The following is a 15,008-nucleotide window of genomic DNA, read 5'->3' as shown; positions in this document are numbered from 1 at the left end:
GAGAGTATGAATATATAACCACCTAATTTCCATTTCAAAATACACCTAACAAATTTTCACTTCAGTTATCTTCATCATATTTTCCCCCTTCATTAGAAGAATGAAATAGTTCGATTTCTTCCCCATCCACCTGGGGGGAAAATCCTGTTTTGGTCACAGGTAGTGTTCAATGGATAGGTAACAGAACTGCCAAACCTGTTCTGGTCTGTTTCATGATCTGATCCCCTACCACATGCCCAGATCAGAAGTGACAAACTAGGCAGACCCTCACATGCAGGACAGCCACCACAAGAAGCAGCCTCTTAGCTTGACATAGAATGTGAAGCATCACAGACATGAACATTCACTCACATGAGAGCAGATTGGGTCAACAACATGATATGAATCAAATAAAGACTATCATGCATTGAGTAAAACAGAACTATCAAGCTGTGTAAGTTCTCTCAGCAAAAAGAGCTAAGACAGCTTTCTCTCTTGGGCATGGGCATCTCTAGAGACCATACCTACAATCAGAGATCGATGTCTGATCACACTCAAGTCAGCTATCAGAATTCACTACATCTATTGTGGCAGCAGCAGAACACTTTGTTAGCAATAAATAAATTGAATAATACTAACAGGATTATGCCACTAGGATATGCATACAAAAATGTCTATGAGCTGGGCAGAAAGTGATAAGAGCAAAAAATCTGAATCAAGTTCTAAAAATATAAAGAACAAACAACTCTGGCAGAATGTAGCTTGACTCATCAATTACTTTTCCTAGGGCCTTCCTGGCCCTACAGAGCTTTAACTCATAAGTGTCCTCCGAAGAGCATGGAAATGCATGCAATCTGGATGAGAAGCAGTCCTTATGGGCACTTGACAGTGGAATTCTAATTAACTGCTAAGCAGCTGTATGGGGTGCATGTCACAAGAGGGACTATCTTAAATGGATGGATTTACCGTTTAATCTAGTTGTAAATGTCACTAATTAGACCTTATCATAACAAAACGTTAGTAACAAATATGGATGGATCCCATTTCCGTTGGGCATTTTTTAAAACCTATCATGGACTCTCAGATCTCTTTTGTTCGTGAAGCAGCATTTTCCCAGCAAGAAAAAGGAGTCACCCATTTTTTTCTGTTTAGTTGTCAGCCTGGAAAGTCGAGCAATGCACCTCAACACACTGGTACAGGAAGCCCAGGAGAGGGTGAGTGAACTGTCTATTCAGGTGGAGAATGAAGGATTCAATCTGGACAACACAGAGAAAGAGAAACAGCTGAAAGCTTGGGAGTGGAGGTACCGGCTCTACAGACGCATGAAAACAGGCTTCGAACACGCCAGTGAGTATAAGCAGAGGACCTCTATGTTTAACTGGACCAAACCTTGGTTTGAGACAGCCAGGCCTTCCTTTACTGATTTTTCTGTATCATTACAAGGTCATGGATGGCCGTTGTCAGCCTGTTTGGAGCAAGGGCTCTGGGAGGTTGTAAAAGGATCTTTTGTCTTGCTTGATTTTCTGGCTCCTGATAGGTTCTCTGGCCACAGCCATGAGGCTTCAGTACTGCTGGCCTCCCTCCACCATGTCACACTCATCTAGCACTTTCCACCCGTTACGCCCCAATGCCTAATGACCTGGATGGTCTGATGCCCTAAGTGACTATATTTTGGGATGCAGAGGTGGAAAAATATTTGTTTGCCTATTTGTCCAGTTTCTGCTTCAGGCTCAAGTGTAAGTTGTTTTCGACTCCCTACTGCATTTTTTATATAGCGCTTATGTAAACCGACCTTCAGTGAATACAGGCTGCAGAGAACAGTCAATCAACCCATGAATTATGCTTCTGTCTGCACGTCCATTCTCTATTACCATTCCTTTTTGTTAGTTTAAACAAGTCTTGTTTCTGGATAATACTAGCACTGGAAGGTACTGCTTTGTGCAGCCTCTTATATAAAAGAATATGTATGTAATTCAAACTCAAACTTATAAAATATTAAACTTTAATTCCAAAATAAAATCTTATTCAAACAGAAAAAAAAATAGAAATATATTGAAATTTTAAATATAAGGAAAAGGTCAGTTCAGTAGTGTGGAAATTATCTGTCTCTGCTCCAGTAACCTGAGCTGTGATAAAAGACCAAGGCAGTGAAAGTCTTGTTTTTTGTAGTAGAACTGAATACTAAGCCCTAAACAAGGCCTAATCCTTTCTCTTGAAGCAAATAACTGACATGAATGAAAAATTGCTCTTATTATTAACAATCTCTTAAGCAATGCCGATTTTTCTTCGTTAAAAAAAATCCAGCCATTGTTTTAATAAATAGACTTACTATTGTGCTTCATTCAGGACAAATTAATATTAGAAGAAATCATGATTTTAGACTTGATACCAATTTTTAATTTTCTAAATCACAAAACACCTAGAAGGAATACCTAACACCATCATAAATCTAGTAGTAGACATGACATTTGCATATGAATTCTTTCCTAGTAAAATACAACCGTGTAATAGCAGAAAGAGAGCAAGGGGAGTTAACATCCCATGTTGGGAAGAGTCCAGAATTGGCCACCCAAAGCCATATGTCCTTGAACAAGTCATTTGGCCTCTTTGGGCTGCAGCTTCCTCACCCAAAAAGAGGGAATGCTGTTACTTGCCCTTTCTGCCCAACAGGGTTGCAAAAAGTCTCCCCCAAGATGATTTACACAGAAGTACTTAATAAAATATAATAGTACCTGCTAACGCTTTCTAGCCTCCTCTCCGCTGGTCCAGCTAACCTCCTATTATGTTTCCAGGATACTTTGGGAAGGCTTAACTGGTATTATTTACCCCTTTAGATAATATTTTAATGATCAAATAAGACCACGATGGTAACAAATAAAGGCCATTGAGACTTCTAATTAAAACGTTCAAAAGCAAAAGCTATTAGGCTCTACAAACAAATGTTTCCATAGTGTGTGTTTCTGGTTATCCTTTGAAGAGGCAAGAACATTGAAAAGGATTTGTTATATTAAGATCCTTGTGTTTTTCCTTCTGTTTCAGGAGCCCCTGAGGTGCCAACCAATGTCTGCCTCATGGTAACCAGCAGCACATCACTCACCGTCAGCTTCCAAGAGCCTCTTAGTGTCAATGCAGCTGTAGTGACCAGATATAAAGGTACTGAACTCAGATATTTTTTTCATTACTCCTTCTTTAAAAAAAAACAACAACAATCCATTGTTTGAGGATCAGTTGTACATTTTGTGTTTGTTTTCCTGCTGATGGGCTATTTTATTCCCTCCAAGTGGAGTTGAAAATATTTCCACATACAGAACAATAAGGTGACTGAGAATAAGTCACAGAAAGGCCAGGCTGTCATTCCAGGATTCTCAATTAATATTCCAATCCTGTTTGCAGAGGACCTGCTGGGTTGGGGACAGGTCTGAGGATGACATACTAAAGAATGAACCTGGCTCCAAGAAACCTAGAGGCTGGAATGTGTAACATACTAAATAGAGGACATATAAATTGATAGCTATAATTATAGGTAACTAGGGTTGGGGACTAAAAAAACCAATCATATGTAATAAAAGTGTAGTATGCAAATTGTCCTGTTTTCCGGGAGATTGACGAGGGGCAGGACCAGCGGGGCAGAAGGGATGGAGGCCTTACCAGCAGCAGGCAGCCAGGGGAAGGAAGAGAGTATCTGGCTGGCAGTTGGCAGCTGCTAGGGACCCTGCCAGTGCATGAATTTCATGCACTGGGCCTCTGGTAATAAATAAAGATCACTGGAGCTCAGAAAAGGGGAAATGACAGGCTCAGGAAGGCCCCAGGGTACAGGTGGCATTTGGGCCTGTCTTTCAAAGATGGCTAGGATTTGAAGCAGAAGATAAACTCCACGTGGAGAGAACAGTGAGCACAGGTACAAAAGCAAAAACATGTTGAGACAAGTGAAGGAGAGTAAGGCATAGAAAATAGCATGGTTCCAGGGGAGGGGAGGGCTCCTAACAAGGTGCAGTGAAATGTCAAATTCGAGTGTGAAACTACGTCCAGGAGGTAAGGGTGGGGTGAGGCTAGAAAGCAAGATGAAGGTGTTTGGACTTTATTTGATGAACTCTGCAGATCACTGAATAAGATAAAGACAAGATCAGAGACTGAACTATTTCAAGTGGCAATACAATGTATGAAGTATTGGAAGAGATGAATTTAGAAGAAAATTAATTAGGAAGCTACTCAGGAAAGAGGTCATAACAGTCTGAGCTGACTGCTATAGCAGCACCAGGAGAGTCCAGAGGAGAAAGATATTACAGAGATGTTACCATCAAAACAGTCCAGGCTTACATAGAGCCTACTATATGTGAGGCACTGTTTGAAGCCTTTATATGTATTAACTCTAATCTTCACAACAACCTTATGAGGTAGGTACTGTTAAATTCTCACTTTGCAGATGAGAAAATGGAGGCAATGAGGTTAAGGAACCTGCCTACGGCTCACAGCAGAGCCAGATGTATCTCTTACACTGGTGCTTGAATGTGGTATACATAAAGAAATCTACTTTCCTGACTGATAAAGACATATGGAAACACCCTGGACAGTTCTAAAATCTGGCAAAGCCTTCCACGCTTACTCCAAGATGTCAGGCCACAAGGCAGAATTTCTGTGGTCAGGTCACTGTTGCTCCCTTTGGGCCACAGAAAGGTTCAAGTGGCATATGTATTTCCTTTCTCCTTCCCAAGCCCTGCTCCTATGTCTGCAGACATTGCTCTCCCCACACCTATAACTTCTGAGGAACTTCCAGATAATTCCACTCTGTCTATAGTATCTTCCTTAAAACAGCATTGAATTGGTTATCACTTTGGATTTTTTGTATCATTCTAAGACAGTGATTTTCAACTTTTCTCAGCTCATGGCACACATAAACTAATTACTGAAAGTCTGCAGCACACCAAAATAAATATATAAATATATAAATATATATATATATATATATATATATATATATATATATATATACACACACACACACACACACACACACACACACACACACACACACTTTTTGCAAATCTGACCAAAAATAAGGTATAATTTTGATCCATTCACACAAGACAGCTATTGTGTTGGCTGTCTTTTTTCTTTCTTTTCTTTTCTTTTCTTTCTTTCTTTCTTTTTTTTTTTTTTTACAAAGAAAGGTAAAAGAGATCAGTGCCCCTGATTAGTCAGGTATTGCAACTTTTACAAATGGTTGCGGCACACAGTTTGAAAATTGCAGCCTGGGAGTACTAGCAACAACAGCTAAAGGCAGCCACCCAGAATGACTTCCCACAGCCATCTTTTGATACAATTCTGACATTTTCTCTCAACTGCCAAGTCTGCAGGAGATTCAAAGTTTGGCCAGCAGTGTCAGACATGACCATTTTCCTCTCTTTCTGTATTTCTCCTGCTCAGGGTTTGATGAAGGGTTTCATCAGTGCTGCCCAACTTGACATTTGCTTCTTCCACTTGATTAGTAATCTATCAGGAGCTAATTTATCCAGACTGTCAGCTCTTTAATACTTGTCCACGATGCCAGCAAATTCTATCAGCATTCACTTATTAACACCTCTCATCTCAGGAGACTTACATTTGGTGAAGTTGAAACAAAAGGTCACAAGTGGGCTCTGTTGGTGACTGGAGGAGATTAATTAAGCATTATAAATAGATTGTCTGTTGCATTATGGAGTAGCTTTCTTTATGTTAATTTTTAAGGTCATAAACTGAGTCCTTAACCTGACCCTCTCAGGAGTTATTTAAAACAGCTGGTGGCCTACTGTACCCAGAGAAGGACAGTGTTTAATTCAGGGCTGAGATAATTATTTCATTATGGGAATATCAGCAAAATTATCCTAAGACAAGGCTAATTATTTTGTTTGCTTTAAGAAGAAACAATGAGAAATCCACAGAATGAAAAGACAATTATCTAATTGGTTAGAGGGAAGGCTTACCCCTGCAGTATTTAAGGTTTGGCAAAAACATCTCACACTTGCTCCCCAGAATTTATGGTCTCAGCAAAAAACCTCAAGCCTATTTTGATAACTGGATGTTTTCCCCATTTGTGCTTAAGTCAGTGTTTGAAAGAAGATCTGATGCTTCTGTTTCTCACTTGTTGACACTCAACTCATAAACATGCTGGGGGTTTTTAAGAGTTTGTTGATATCTAGAAATCTTTTTAAGAGCAGCTCTTTATAAGCCTCCTTCAAATCCTGGGGCCATGCGCCAGGCCCATTGTCATTACTATTTGGACGTGAAAGCTGTCAAATTCAGCTTAAAACCCCGGAAACAGTTTTGAATGAAACCCACAGGATTTTTCTGCCTGCAGCTCCTCTGAATGCAGGGAAACAGGGCAAAGAGGACTACTGTTTCTGGATGTTTCTTCTTAGATTCAAAGAGCCCTTGAATCCTTTGGTCCCACCTCAACAATTTTCATAGTTTGCAGAGTACAGCTAGAACTACTTCAGATGCTTTGGACAATTGCCAGAACTTTGTTCTGCATTTCCTCCTCACTGCCTTGGGTAACCTGCCTGATGCTCTCATTTGCTGAGGATATATCTTTTCTCTGCAGTCCAAAGTAGAAAACACCTTTAAAAGTGATTTTGCTGCTCTTTGCAGGGTGGATAGAACAGAATCCTACAACAGGTGCAGTTCGGCATCTGCTTTCTATCCACAGGATAAATTATTTTCTACTTTTTAAGAGTGTGCCCTGAAGCAGTACCATTACGGGGTTTGCCAATTTTGAGATGCTGCAATAAGTGCTCCAGTGAATCTGAGTATCTTGGTTGAATGGTGCCCTTCCCCATCTCTCTTCCCATCTTGTGAACCACCTTAAAATTTTCCACTAATAAGATATGCTGTAAAACACAGCTTTTTTTGTGTGTGTGTGCATATTCTTCATTTAGAGAAGAAATGTAACCCACAAACAATACAATATAGGGTTATCTAAAATGTCAAGATTTAACCTTCCAGGAAAAACCAAGATGGCAGCATAGATAAACCTGAACTACTGCCTCACACAACAGTTTCAAAACTACAACTAAAAGACATCATCCAGAACCACAGGAAGGCTGGCTGAATGGAAATTCTACAACTAGAAGGAAAGAGAAAAGCACACTGAGACGCAGAGGTATGGAGACACACGCAAAGGGGGCTGGCAACTTAGTACATGGTTAGCTTTCTCAATCAGAAGGAAGAAAAAAGCACCTGACTGCTCTGAACTCCAATTCTGGTGAGACTCTGGGGACCTAGACTCATACAGGGAGAAACCGGACTGTCTGGCAGGGGACAAAGCTCAAGGGCTGCTTTCTCTCAGAGGTGTCTGCAGTGATTACTGCGGGACACTGAGACCCAAGGGCCTCTTAGGGCAGGCCTGACAGAAAGCCATTTCTGTTTGCTCCACCCTGGGATCCTGCCCCATGAAGCCAATGCTGTTTGCTCCGTCCTGAGACTCCACCCCATCCAAGTTGGGCCCAGAGGCGTTTGCATATGAATGGTCTGGTTCTTTGAATTCTAAACTTACCTAATAAACAGCAGCTGAGTCAGTGAGACCCAGAACATCCAAAAGAAGGCCCAAGACCCCACAGCAGCTTGAATTGCTTCACAGCTGGGCTGCATCTGGGCACCTCCAAAGCCCCAATGAAACAAGTCTTGTCTCATAAGGGTCCCCCAGCACGGAACTTCTCCCATTGTAGACATAGCTGATCCTCATTTGGCCTGGATGTCAATTCCTCCCAGTAATACCAACAACAATCAAGGCTTAACTACAATAATACTGTGCACACAACCCACAAAAAGATGCACCAAGAGTGTCCACCTCAGGTAACTGGGGAGGCTGAGCCACTGGGCCCTATAGGATACCTAGCACACGAAGCCACTCTATCAACTCAGGGAAGTAGCCAAAATGCGGAGACAAAGAAACAGGTCACAAATGAAAGAAATGGAGGAAAACAAATGACTGGATATAGAGTTCAAAACCACGGTTATAAGGTTTTTCAAGAATTTTCTAGAAAAGGCCGATAAATTTAGTGAGACCCTCAAGGATATGAAAGGGGACCAACTAGAAATTAAGCATACACTGACTGAAATAAAAAATAAAACACAGAGATCCAACAGCAAATTAGAGGATTGCAAGAATCATGTCAAAGATTTGAAATACAAAGAAGCAAAAAACACCCAACCGAAAAAGGAAAAAGAATCCAAAAATATGAAGATAGTGTAAGGTTCTCTGGGACAACTTCAAGCATACCAACATCTGAATTATGGGAGTGCCAGAAGAAGAGAGAGCGCAAGATACTGAAAACCTATTTGAAGAAATAATGACAGAAAACTTCCCCCACCTGGTTTAAGAAATAGACTTACAAGTCCAGGAAGCACAGAGAACCCCAAACAAAAGGAATCCAAAGAGGACCATACCAAGACATATCATAATTAAAATGCCAAGGGCAAAAGACAAAGAGAGAATATTAAAAGCAGCAAGCAAAAAACAGTTACCTATAAGGGAGCACCTATGATTGTCAGCTGATTTCTCAACAGAAACTATGCAGGCCAGACGGGAGTGGCAAGAAATATTCAAAGTGATGAAAAGCAAGAACCTACAACCAAGATTACTCTACCCAGCATAGCATAAAATTATGAACAACCAATACATATCAATCAACAAGTGAATCTAAAAGTCAAGTGAATAAAAAATCTGATGAACAGAATAAACTGGTGAATATAATAGAATCAAGGGCACAGAAAGGGAGCAGACTGACAATTCTCAGAGGGAAAGGGGTGTGGGAAGAGACTGGGAAAAAAATCATACACCTATAGATTAGGACAGTGGGGGGGCAGGTAAGAGCAGAGGGTGGGGTGAGAACTGGGTGGAGGGGAGTTATTGGGGGGGGGGGGGGGAACAACTGTAATAATCTGAACAATAAAGATTAAAAATAAAAAGAGATTTACCCTTCCCCCAATGTCTCATCCCTAACCACCAAGTTCATTTCTGTTATGAGTTTCATGTATTTCCTTACAAATCTTTCTTGATGCATATACTATATGTATATGCCTAAGGAAATACAGCTTTGTTTGTGGGGACTCTAATATGAATATTATCACACTGTCTAATCCTACAACTAGATTTTTTTAAACTCAATAACCCATGTACAGTGTTTAATCTTCACTCATTTTAATAGTTGTATAGTATTCTTACTCCCTAGATATAGGTGCCATAATTATTTAATCATTTTTTCTACTCATGAACATAGGTTGTTTTACTTTTTTGGTGGTGTTAATCCTCACCCAAAGATATTTTTTTCCATTGATTTTTTTTTAAAGAGAGTGAAAGAGGGGGGGAAAAGATAAAGAGAGAGAAGGTAGAGAAACATTGATGTGAAAGAGACACATCAATTGGTTGCTTCTAGCACACACCTCAATTGGGGCCAACAATCGAACCTGTAACCCAGATATGTGCCCTTGACCCCAAATCAAACTCAAGACTCTCGAGTGTACAAGCCAATGCTCTAACCCAGTGTTTCCCAACTTTTTGACGTATGTGTACCCCTTCTATAATTTTCATAACGCTGAGTACCCCTTGTACTCACGAGAACGTAGAATTAAGCGCAGCTAAGCACAGTACAGTGCATATCCCCACCAAACTCTTCCCGTACCCCTGGGGGTACGAGTACCACACTTTGGGAAACACTGCAATGGTTGGCAAACTCATTAGTCAACAGAGCCAAGTATCAACAGTACAACGATTTCATAAACGATTTGTCTATAGCAAGCATACAACACTGTTTGGAAGCATTTTAGCTGTCACAGAACTTGTTTTGAAATTGGAGTCAATCCTCTCAAACCCTGCCACTGCTTTATCAACTAAGTTTATGCATTTTCTAAATCTGTTTTTGTCATTTCAATAATCTTCACAGCATCTTCATTGGGAGTAGCTTCCATCTCCAGAACACATTCTTTGCTCATCCATCAGAAGCAACTCCTGATCAGTTAAAGTTCTAGCATAATACTGCAGCAATTCAGTCACATCTTCAGGCTCCACTTCTAATTCTAGTTCTCTTGCTATTTCCACCACAGACATAATTACTTCCTCCACTATGAAGATTATCCATGAGGGTTAGAATCAACTTCTTCCAAACTCCTTGTAATGTTGATATTTTTACCCATTTCCATGAATGCTCTTAATGTTAAATCCTTTCCTGAGTTTTTCATTTTATTTTTTTCCAGATCAATAAGAGGAATCATTATCTATAGCTTTATGTATTTCCTAAATAATAAGACTTGAAAATCAAAATTACACCTTGATCCATAGGCTGTAGAGTAGATGTGCTAGCAGGCATCAAAACTTTAATCTTATTGTGCATATCTATTAGAGCTTTTGAGTAACCTGGCACACTGTCAATGGGCAGTAACACCAGGTGTACAGGTTCATAATGTGGATTTTTTTCAATAGATGAAGTTACACATCTATTGATATATATGTGATTTGATATGTATGCTATTTTGTTGTATTGATAGCAAGCTTCAAAACTTCATATATCAATTTTATGAAGGTGTTAATATCATAGATATTTTTATACTTAAAAATGTCAAATTTTGTGCCAAAAAAAGAGCATTTGCAGGAAATTTTATTTTGAAGAAGTTATTGTATACTTGTGACCACTGGTTTAAATTCTTTAAAAGTGATGATTTCAATGTGAAAGACAAGAAACATCAATAGAAAAAATTTGAAGGCCAACAATTACCACCATTATTGAATGAAGATGTCAAACTCAAAAACAACTTGCAGAAAGATTCAGTGTTGCTCAGCAAACAATTTCTGATCATTTACAAGCAATGGGGAAGATTTTAAAGGAAGGAAAATGGGTGCCACATCAACTAAACAAAAGACAAATGGAAAACCGAAAAGTCATCAGTAAACTGTTGCTTCAAAGGCATGAAAGTCTTTTTTGCATTTGTGACTGGAGATGAAAAATGGATTTATTTTGAAAATCCCAAATGCATAAAATCATGGGTTGACCCAGGTCAACCATCAACATTGACTACAAGGCCAAATCGCTTTGGAAAGAAGACAATGCTCTGCATTCGGTGGGATCAGGAAGGTATGGTATATTATTAGCTTCTAAAACCAAGTGAAACCATTAATACTGATCACTACTGTCAACAAATAATCGATTTGAACCACGCTTTGATCGTGAAACAACCAGAATGTGCCAGAAAACATGGCAAAGTAATTTTGCTTCATGATGACGCACCATCACACTTCAAAACAAGTTAAAGGCACGTTAAAAGATCTTGCCTGGGAAGTAGTAACCCCACTGCTATATTCATCAGACCTTGCTCCTTCAGATTACCACTTGTTCTGATCAGTGGCACACGAACTTTCTGTGCAGCACTTCAAAATGTAGGAAGAAGTGGAAAATTGGGTCTCTGAATGGTTTACCTCAAAATAAGTAAAATTCTATTGGGATGGTATCCACAAATTACCTGAAAGATGGGGGAAATGTGTAGCTAGCAATGAATATTACTTTGAATAAAGCACTTTTGATGTTTCTCTTGAAATTATCATGTTTTATTACAGCATCTGCATTATTAACCGGTATTTTGCATGGAATCTTTTATTCTGAACAGTAGGTCCTAACAGTAAGTTTAAAATATTCAATAAACAACATTATATAAACAGATATGCTATCATCCAGGCATTGTTCCATTTATAGGACACAGGCAGAGTAGATTTAGAATTAATTCTTAAGAGCCTTAGGATTTTTAGAATGGTAAATGAGCATTGGGTTCAACTTAAAGATAATAGCTACATTCGCGCCTAACAAGAGAGTCAGCTTGTCCTTCAATGCTTTGAAGCCAGGCATTGATTTCTCCTCTCTAGCTATGAAAGTGCTGGATGGCATCTTCTTCCAATGTAAGGTGGTTTTGTCTACATTTAAAATCTGTTGTTTAGTGTAGCCAACTTTATTTTAGCTAGATCGCCTGGATAACTTGCTGAAGCTTCTATATATGCACTTTGCTCCCTCACCGTGCACTTTTATGTTATGAAGATGACTTCTTTCCTTAAATCTTATGAGACAACCTCTGCTACCTCCAAACTTTTCATCTGCTGCTTCCTCGCCTCTCTCAGGTTCACAGAATTGAGAGATAGACCCTTCTTCTGGATTAGGCTTTGGTTAAAGGGAATGTTGTGGCTGGTTTGATCTTGTATCCAGATCACTAAAACTTTCTTCAAATCAGCAATAACTGTTCTGCTTTCTTATCATTCGTGTGTTCACTAGAGTAGCACTTTTAATTTCCTTCAAGAACTTTTCCTTTGCATTCAAAACTTGTTTAACTGTTTTGTGCAATAGGCCTAGCTTTTGGCCTTCTCTCAGCTTTCATCATCTCTTCCTCACAAACTTATTTATTCCTACCTTTTGATTTAAAGTAAGAGATGTGACTCTTCCATTTAGTTGGACACTTACTGGTAGAGGCCACTGTAGGGTTGTTAACTGGCCTAATTTCAACATTGTGTCTTAGAGAGCAGGGAGGCCCAAGGAGAGGGAGAGAGATTGAGGAAAGGCAAGACCATGGACCAGTCATAATGCACATATTTTAAATTCACCATCTTATGTGGGCCTGCAGTTCATGGTGCCCCAAAACAATTACAACAATATCAAAATCTCTGACCACAGATCGCCATAAATATAATAATAATGGTACAAGTTCAAAGTACTAGGAGAATTACCAAAATGTGACACAGAGACATGTAGCAAGTAAATACCTTTGGAAAACTGGTGTCAATAAGCTTGCTCAGTGTAAAGATGCTGCAAACCTTCAATTTGCAAAAAAACACAGTATCTCAGAAGTGCAGTAAAGCAAAGTGCAATAAAACAAGGCATGCTTATATGTGTCTCTATGTGAATGCACAAGTCTTTCCACTTCTAGTTAACAATTCCAGAATACGTGTGTTTTTTCTAGGATTGTTAAATAGAAGTGGAAAGATTTGTGCATTCACATACTCTGTCTTACTGATCTGTCTACACCTATGATAATCCCATATAATAACTTTACATTTTAACATCTGGTAGGGCAAGTCCCTCCCCATAGTAATTTTGTCCAAAAAATGTCTGTTATTTGGACATGTTCTTTTCTAAATGAATTTTAGAATTGGCTTGCCAAGTTTAATTTTTAAAATTTTATTGGGCTATCATATTCCTAAATTAATTTGGTGAAGCTTCCCATTCATCAGATCTTCTTAACCAAGCTGAATTTTATATATTCAAGGAAATTTAATAATTTTCTTTACATGGGTCTTCTACACTTACTATTAAGTTTCATGAGAGATATATTTTAGTTTTTGTTACTATCATGAGTGAACTTTCTTTTTAAGATATTCTACTATTGGCTATTATGGGTTTATTATTACTTTTTTTTTTAAAAACTTTAGTGGGTTGCTTTACTTTACACTCTTAGTAGTTTTTTCCCCCCAGTAGAATGTCTTATATCTCATAAATTTTCCCCCTTATTAACTGAAAGTTAAGTGTCATTTTGTTCCTACCTTTTTTTAAAAAAATATATTTTGTTGATTTTTTACAGAGGGGAAGGGAGAGAGTTAGAAACATCGATGAGAGAGTCATAGATCAGCTGCCTCTTGCACACCCCCTATTGGGGATATGCCCACAACCAAGGTACATGCCCTTGACCAGAATCAAACCCGGGACCCTTCAGTCAGCAGGCCGACATTCTATCCACTGAGCCAAACCGGTTTCGGCATCCCTACCTTTCTAATAGTTTTCTTTTCTGTATCTAACTTTGACGAGAATCATTGTAAATTCTAGTTCCTACTACATTGTGAATAGTAACTGGGATAGTAGATATCCTTCTCTCTTACCTTATTTTGTCAACATGCATCTAATATTTTACTAATGAGTATGATGTCACTCATACACTGCTAGTGGAAATGCAAAATAATACAGGTTCTCAGAAAAAGTTTGACAATTTCTTTAAACACTAAACATGCAGTTACCATACATCCTACTAATTACACTACTGAGTATCCCAGCAAAATGAAAACAAATGTTAACAGCATCCTTAATTGTAATGACCAAAGTCTGGAAACAATTTAGATGTCCTTGAATTGGTAAATAATTAAACAAACTGGGTAAATTCTCACACTGGAATACTACACAACAATCAAAAGGAACAAATTTCTGACACACATAACAACCTGGATAAATCTCCAGAGAATTACACAGAGTGAAAAAGCCAATCCAAAAAGATTACATATGGTTTTATTCGACATATACACTCTTAAAATAACAAAATTATATGGAAATAGAGAACAGATTAGTGGTTATTAGAGATTAAGAAGGAAACAAGGAGGGAAATGGATATTTCAGACTCACTTTTTTGTTTTCTAGCTAATGGATATATTTTTAAATACTTTACTTTTTGAAGGATTTGGAGAGAAAAAGGGTGGCAAGAATGTATGTCAGTTTAGCATCTTGATCCAATCTCCAAGTCACTTCTCCTTTTTTCCCCCAGACTGTATGCTCAGTAAACATGACCTCATGCTAATATTAGCCTAAGCCAACATACTTATGAAAGCATATCTGCTGCTTAAAAAAATTGTGTAAATTTTACCTAGGGACAAACATGAAACTGAGATTTTGTATCAGCTGGTGAAAGATTATTCCTGACACTGATTTCTTTTTCTTCCTGTTATATTTGGGAAAATCACAGATCCATAAAGTAATAAGGACTTTGGAATACGTGAATTTTTCCCTATGGTATGAGTTCCTTGAAGGCAAAAATCTTGTCTTCCATTTTTCACCTCACCACCTTCGTTCCAGGAGCACAGGCTTTCTTTCTGCTCTCAAAACATTTCCCCTATCGCAGGGCCCTTGCACACAGTGATCCCTCTGCCAGGAGCACTGCCTCTCCCATTCCCTGCCCACGGATTGTTCAGGTTTCTATTAAACTCTTTTCTTCAAAGAAGCATTTTCTTATAACAGACTTGATTGGTATTTAATAATAAGTTT

At 38.7% G+C, this 15,008-nt stretch overlaps 1 protein-coding gene across 1 annotated transcript in view; it reads left to right on the top strand.

Moving 5' to 3' along the window:
- ANKFN1 (ankyrin repeat and fibronectin type III domain containing 1) overlaps positions 1-15,008 on the top strand; it is a 387,619-nt gene that overhangs the window by 274,007 nt on the left and 98,604 nt on the right. Inside the window, exons 7-8 of the mRNA XM_084862549.1 lie at positions 1,132-1,326; positions 3,019-3,132. Of these exons, the coding sequence (XP_084718675.1) occupies positions 1,132-1,326; positions 3,019-3,132 (309 nt within the window). The remainder of the gene's footprint in view (positions 1-1,131; positions 1,327-3,018; positions 3,133-15,008) is intronic.

Source organism: Pipistrellus hanaki (assembly GCF_964339955.1).
Source record: "Pipistrellus hanaki genome assembly, chromosome: 16".
Classification (NCBI taxonomy): Eukaryota; Metazoa; Chordata; class Mammalia; order Chiroptera; family Vespertilionidae; genus Pipistrellus; species Pipistrellus hanaki.
This window is presented reverse-complemented; position numbering and strand designations above follow the sequence as displayed.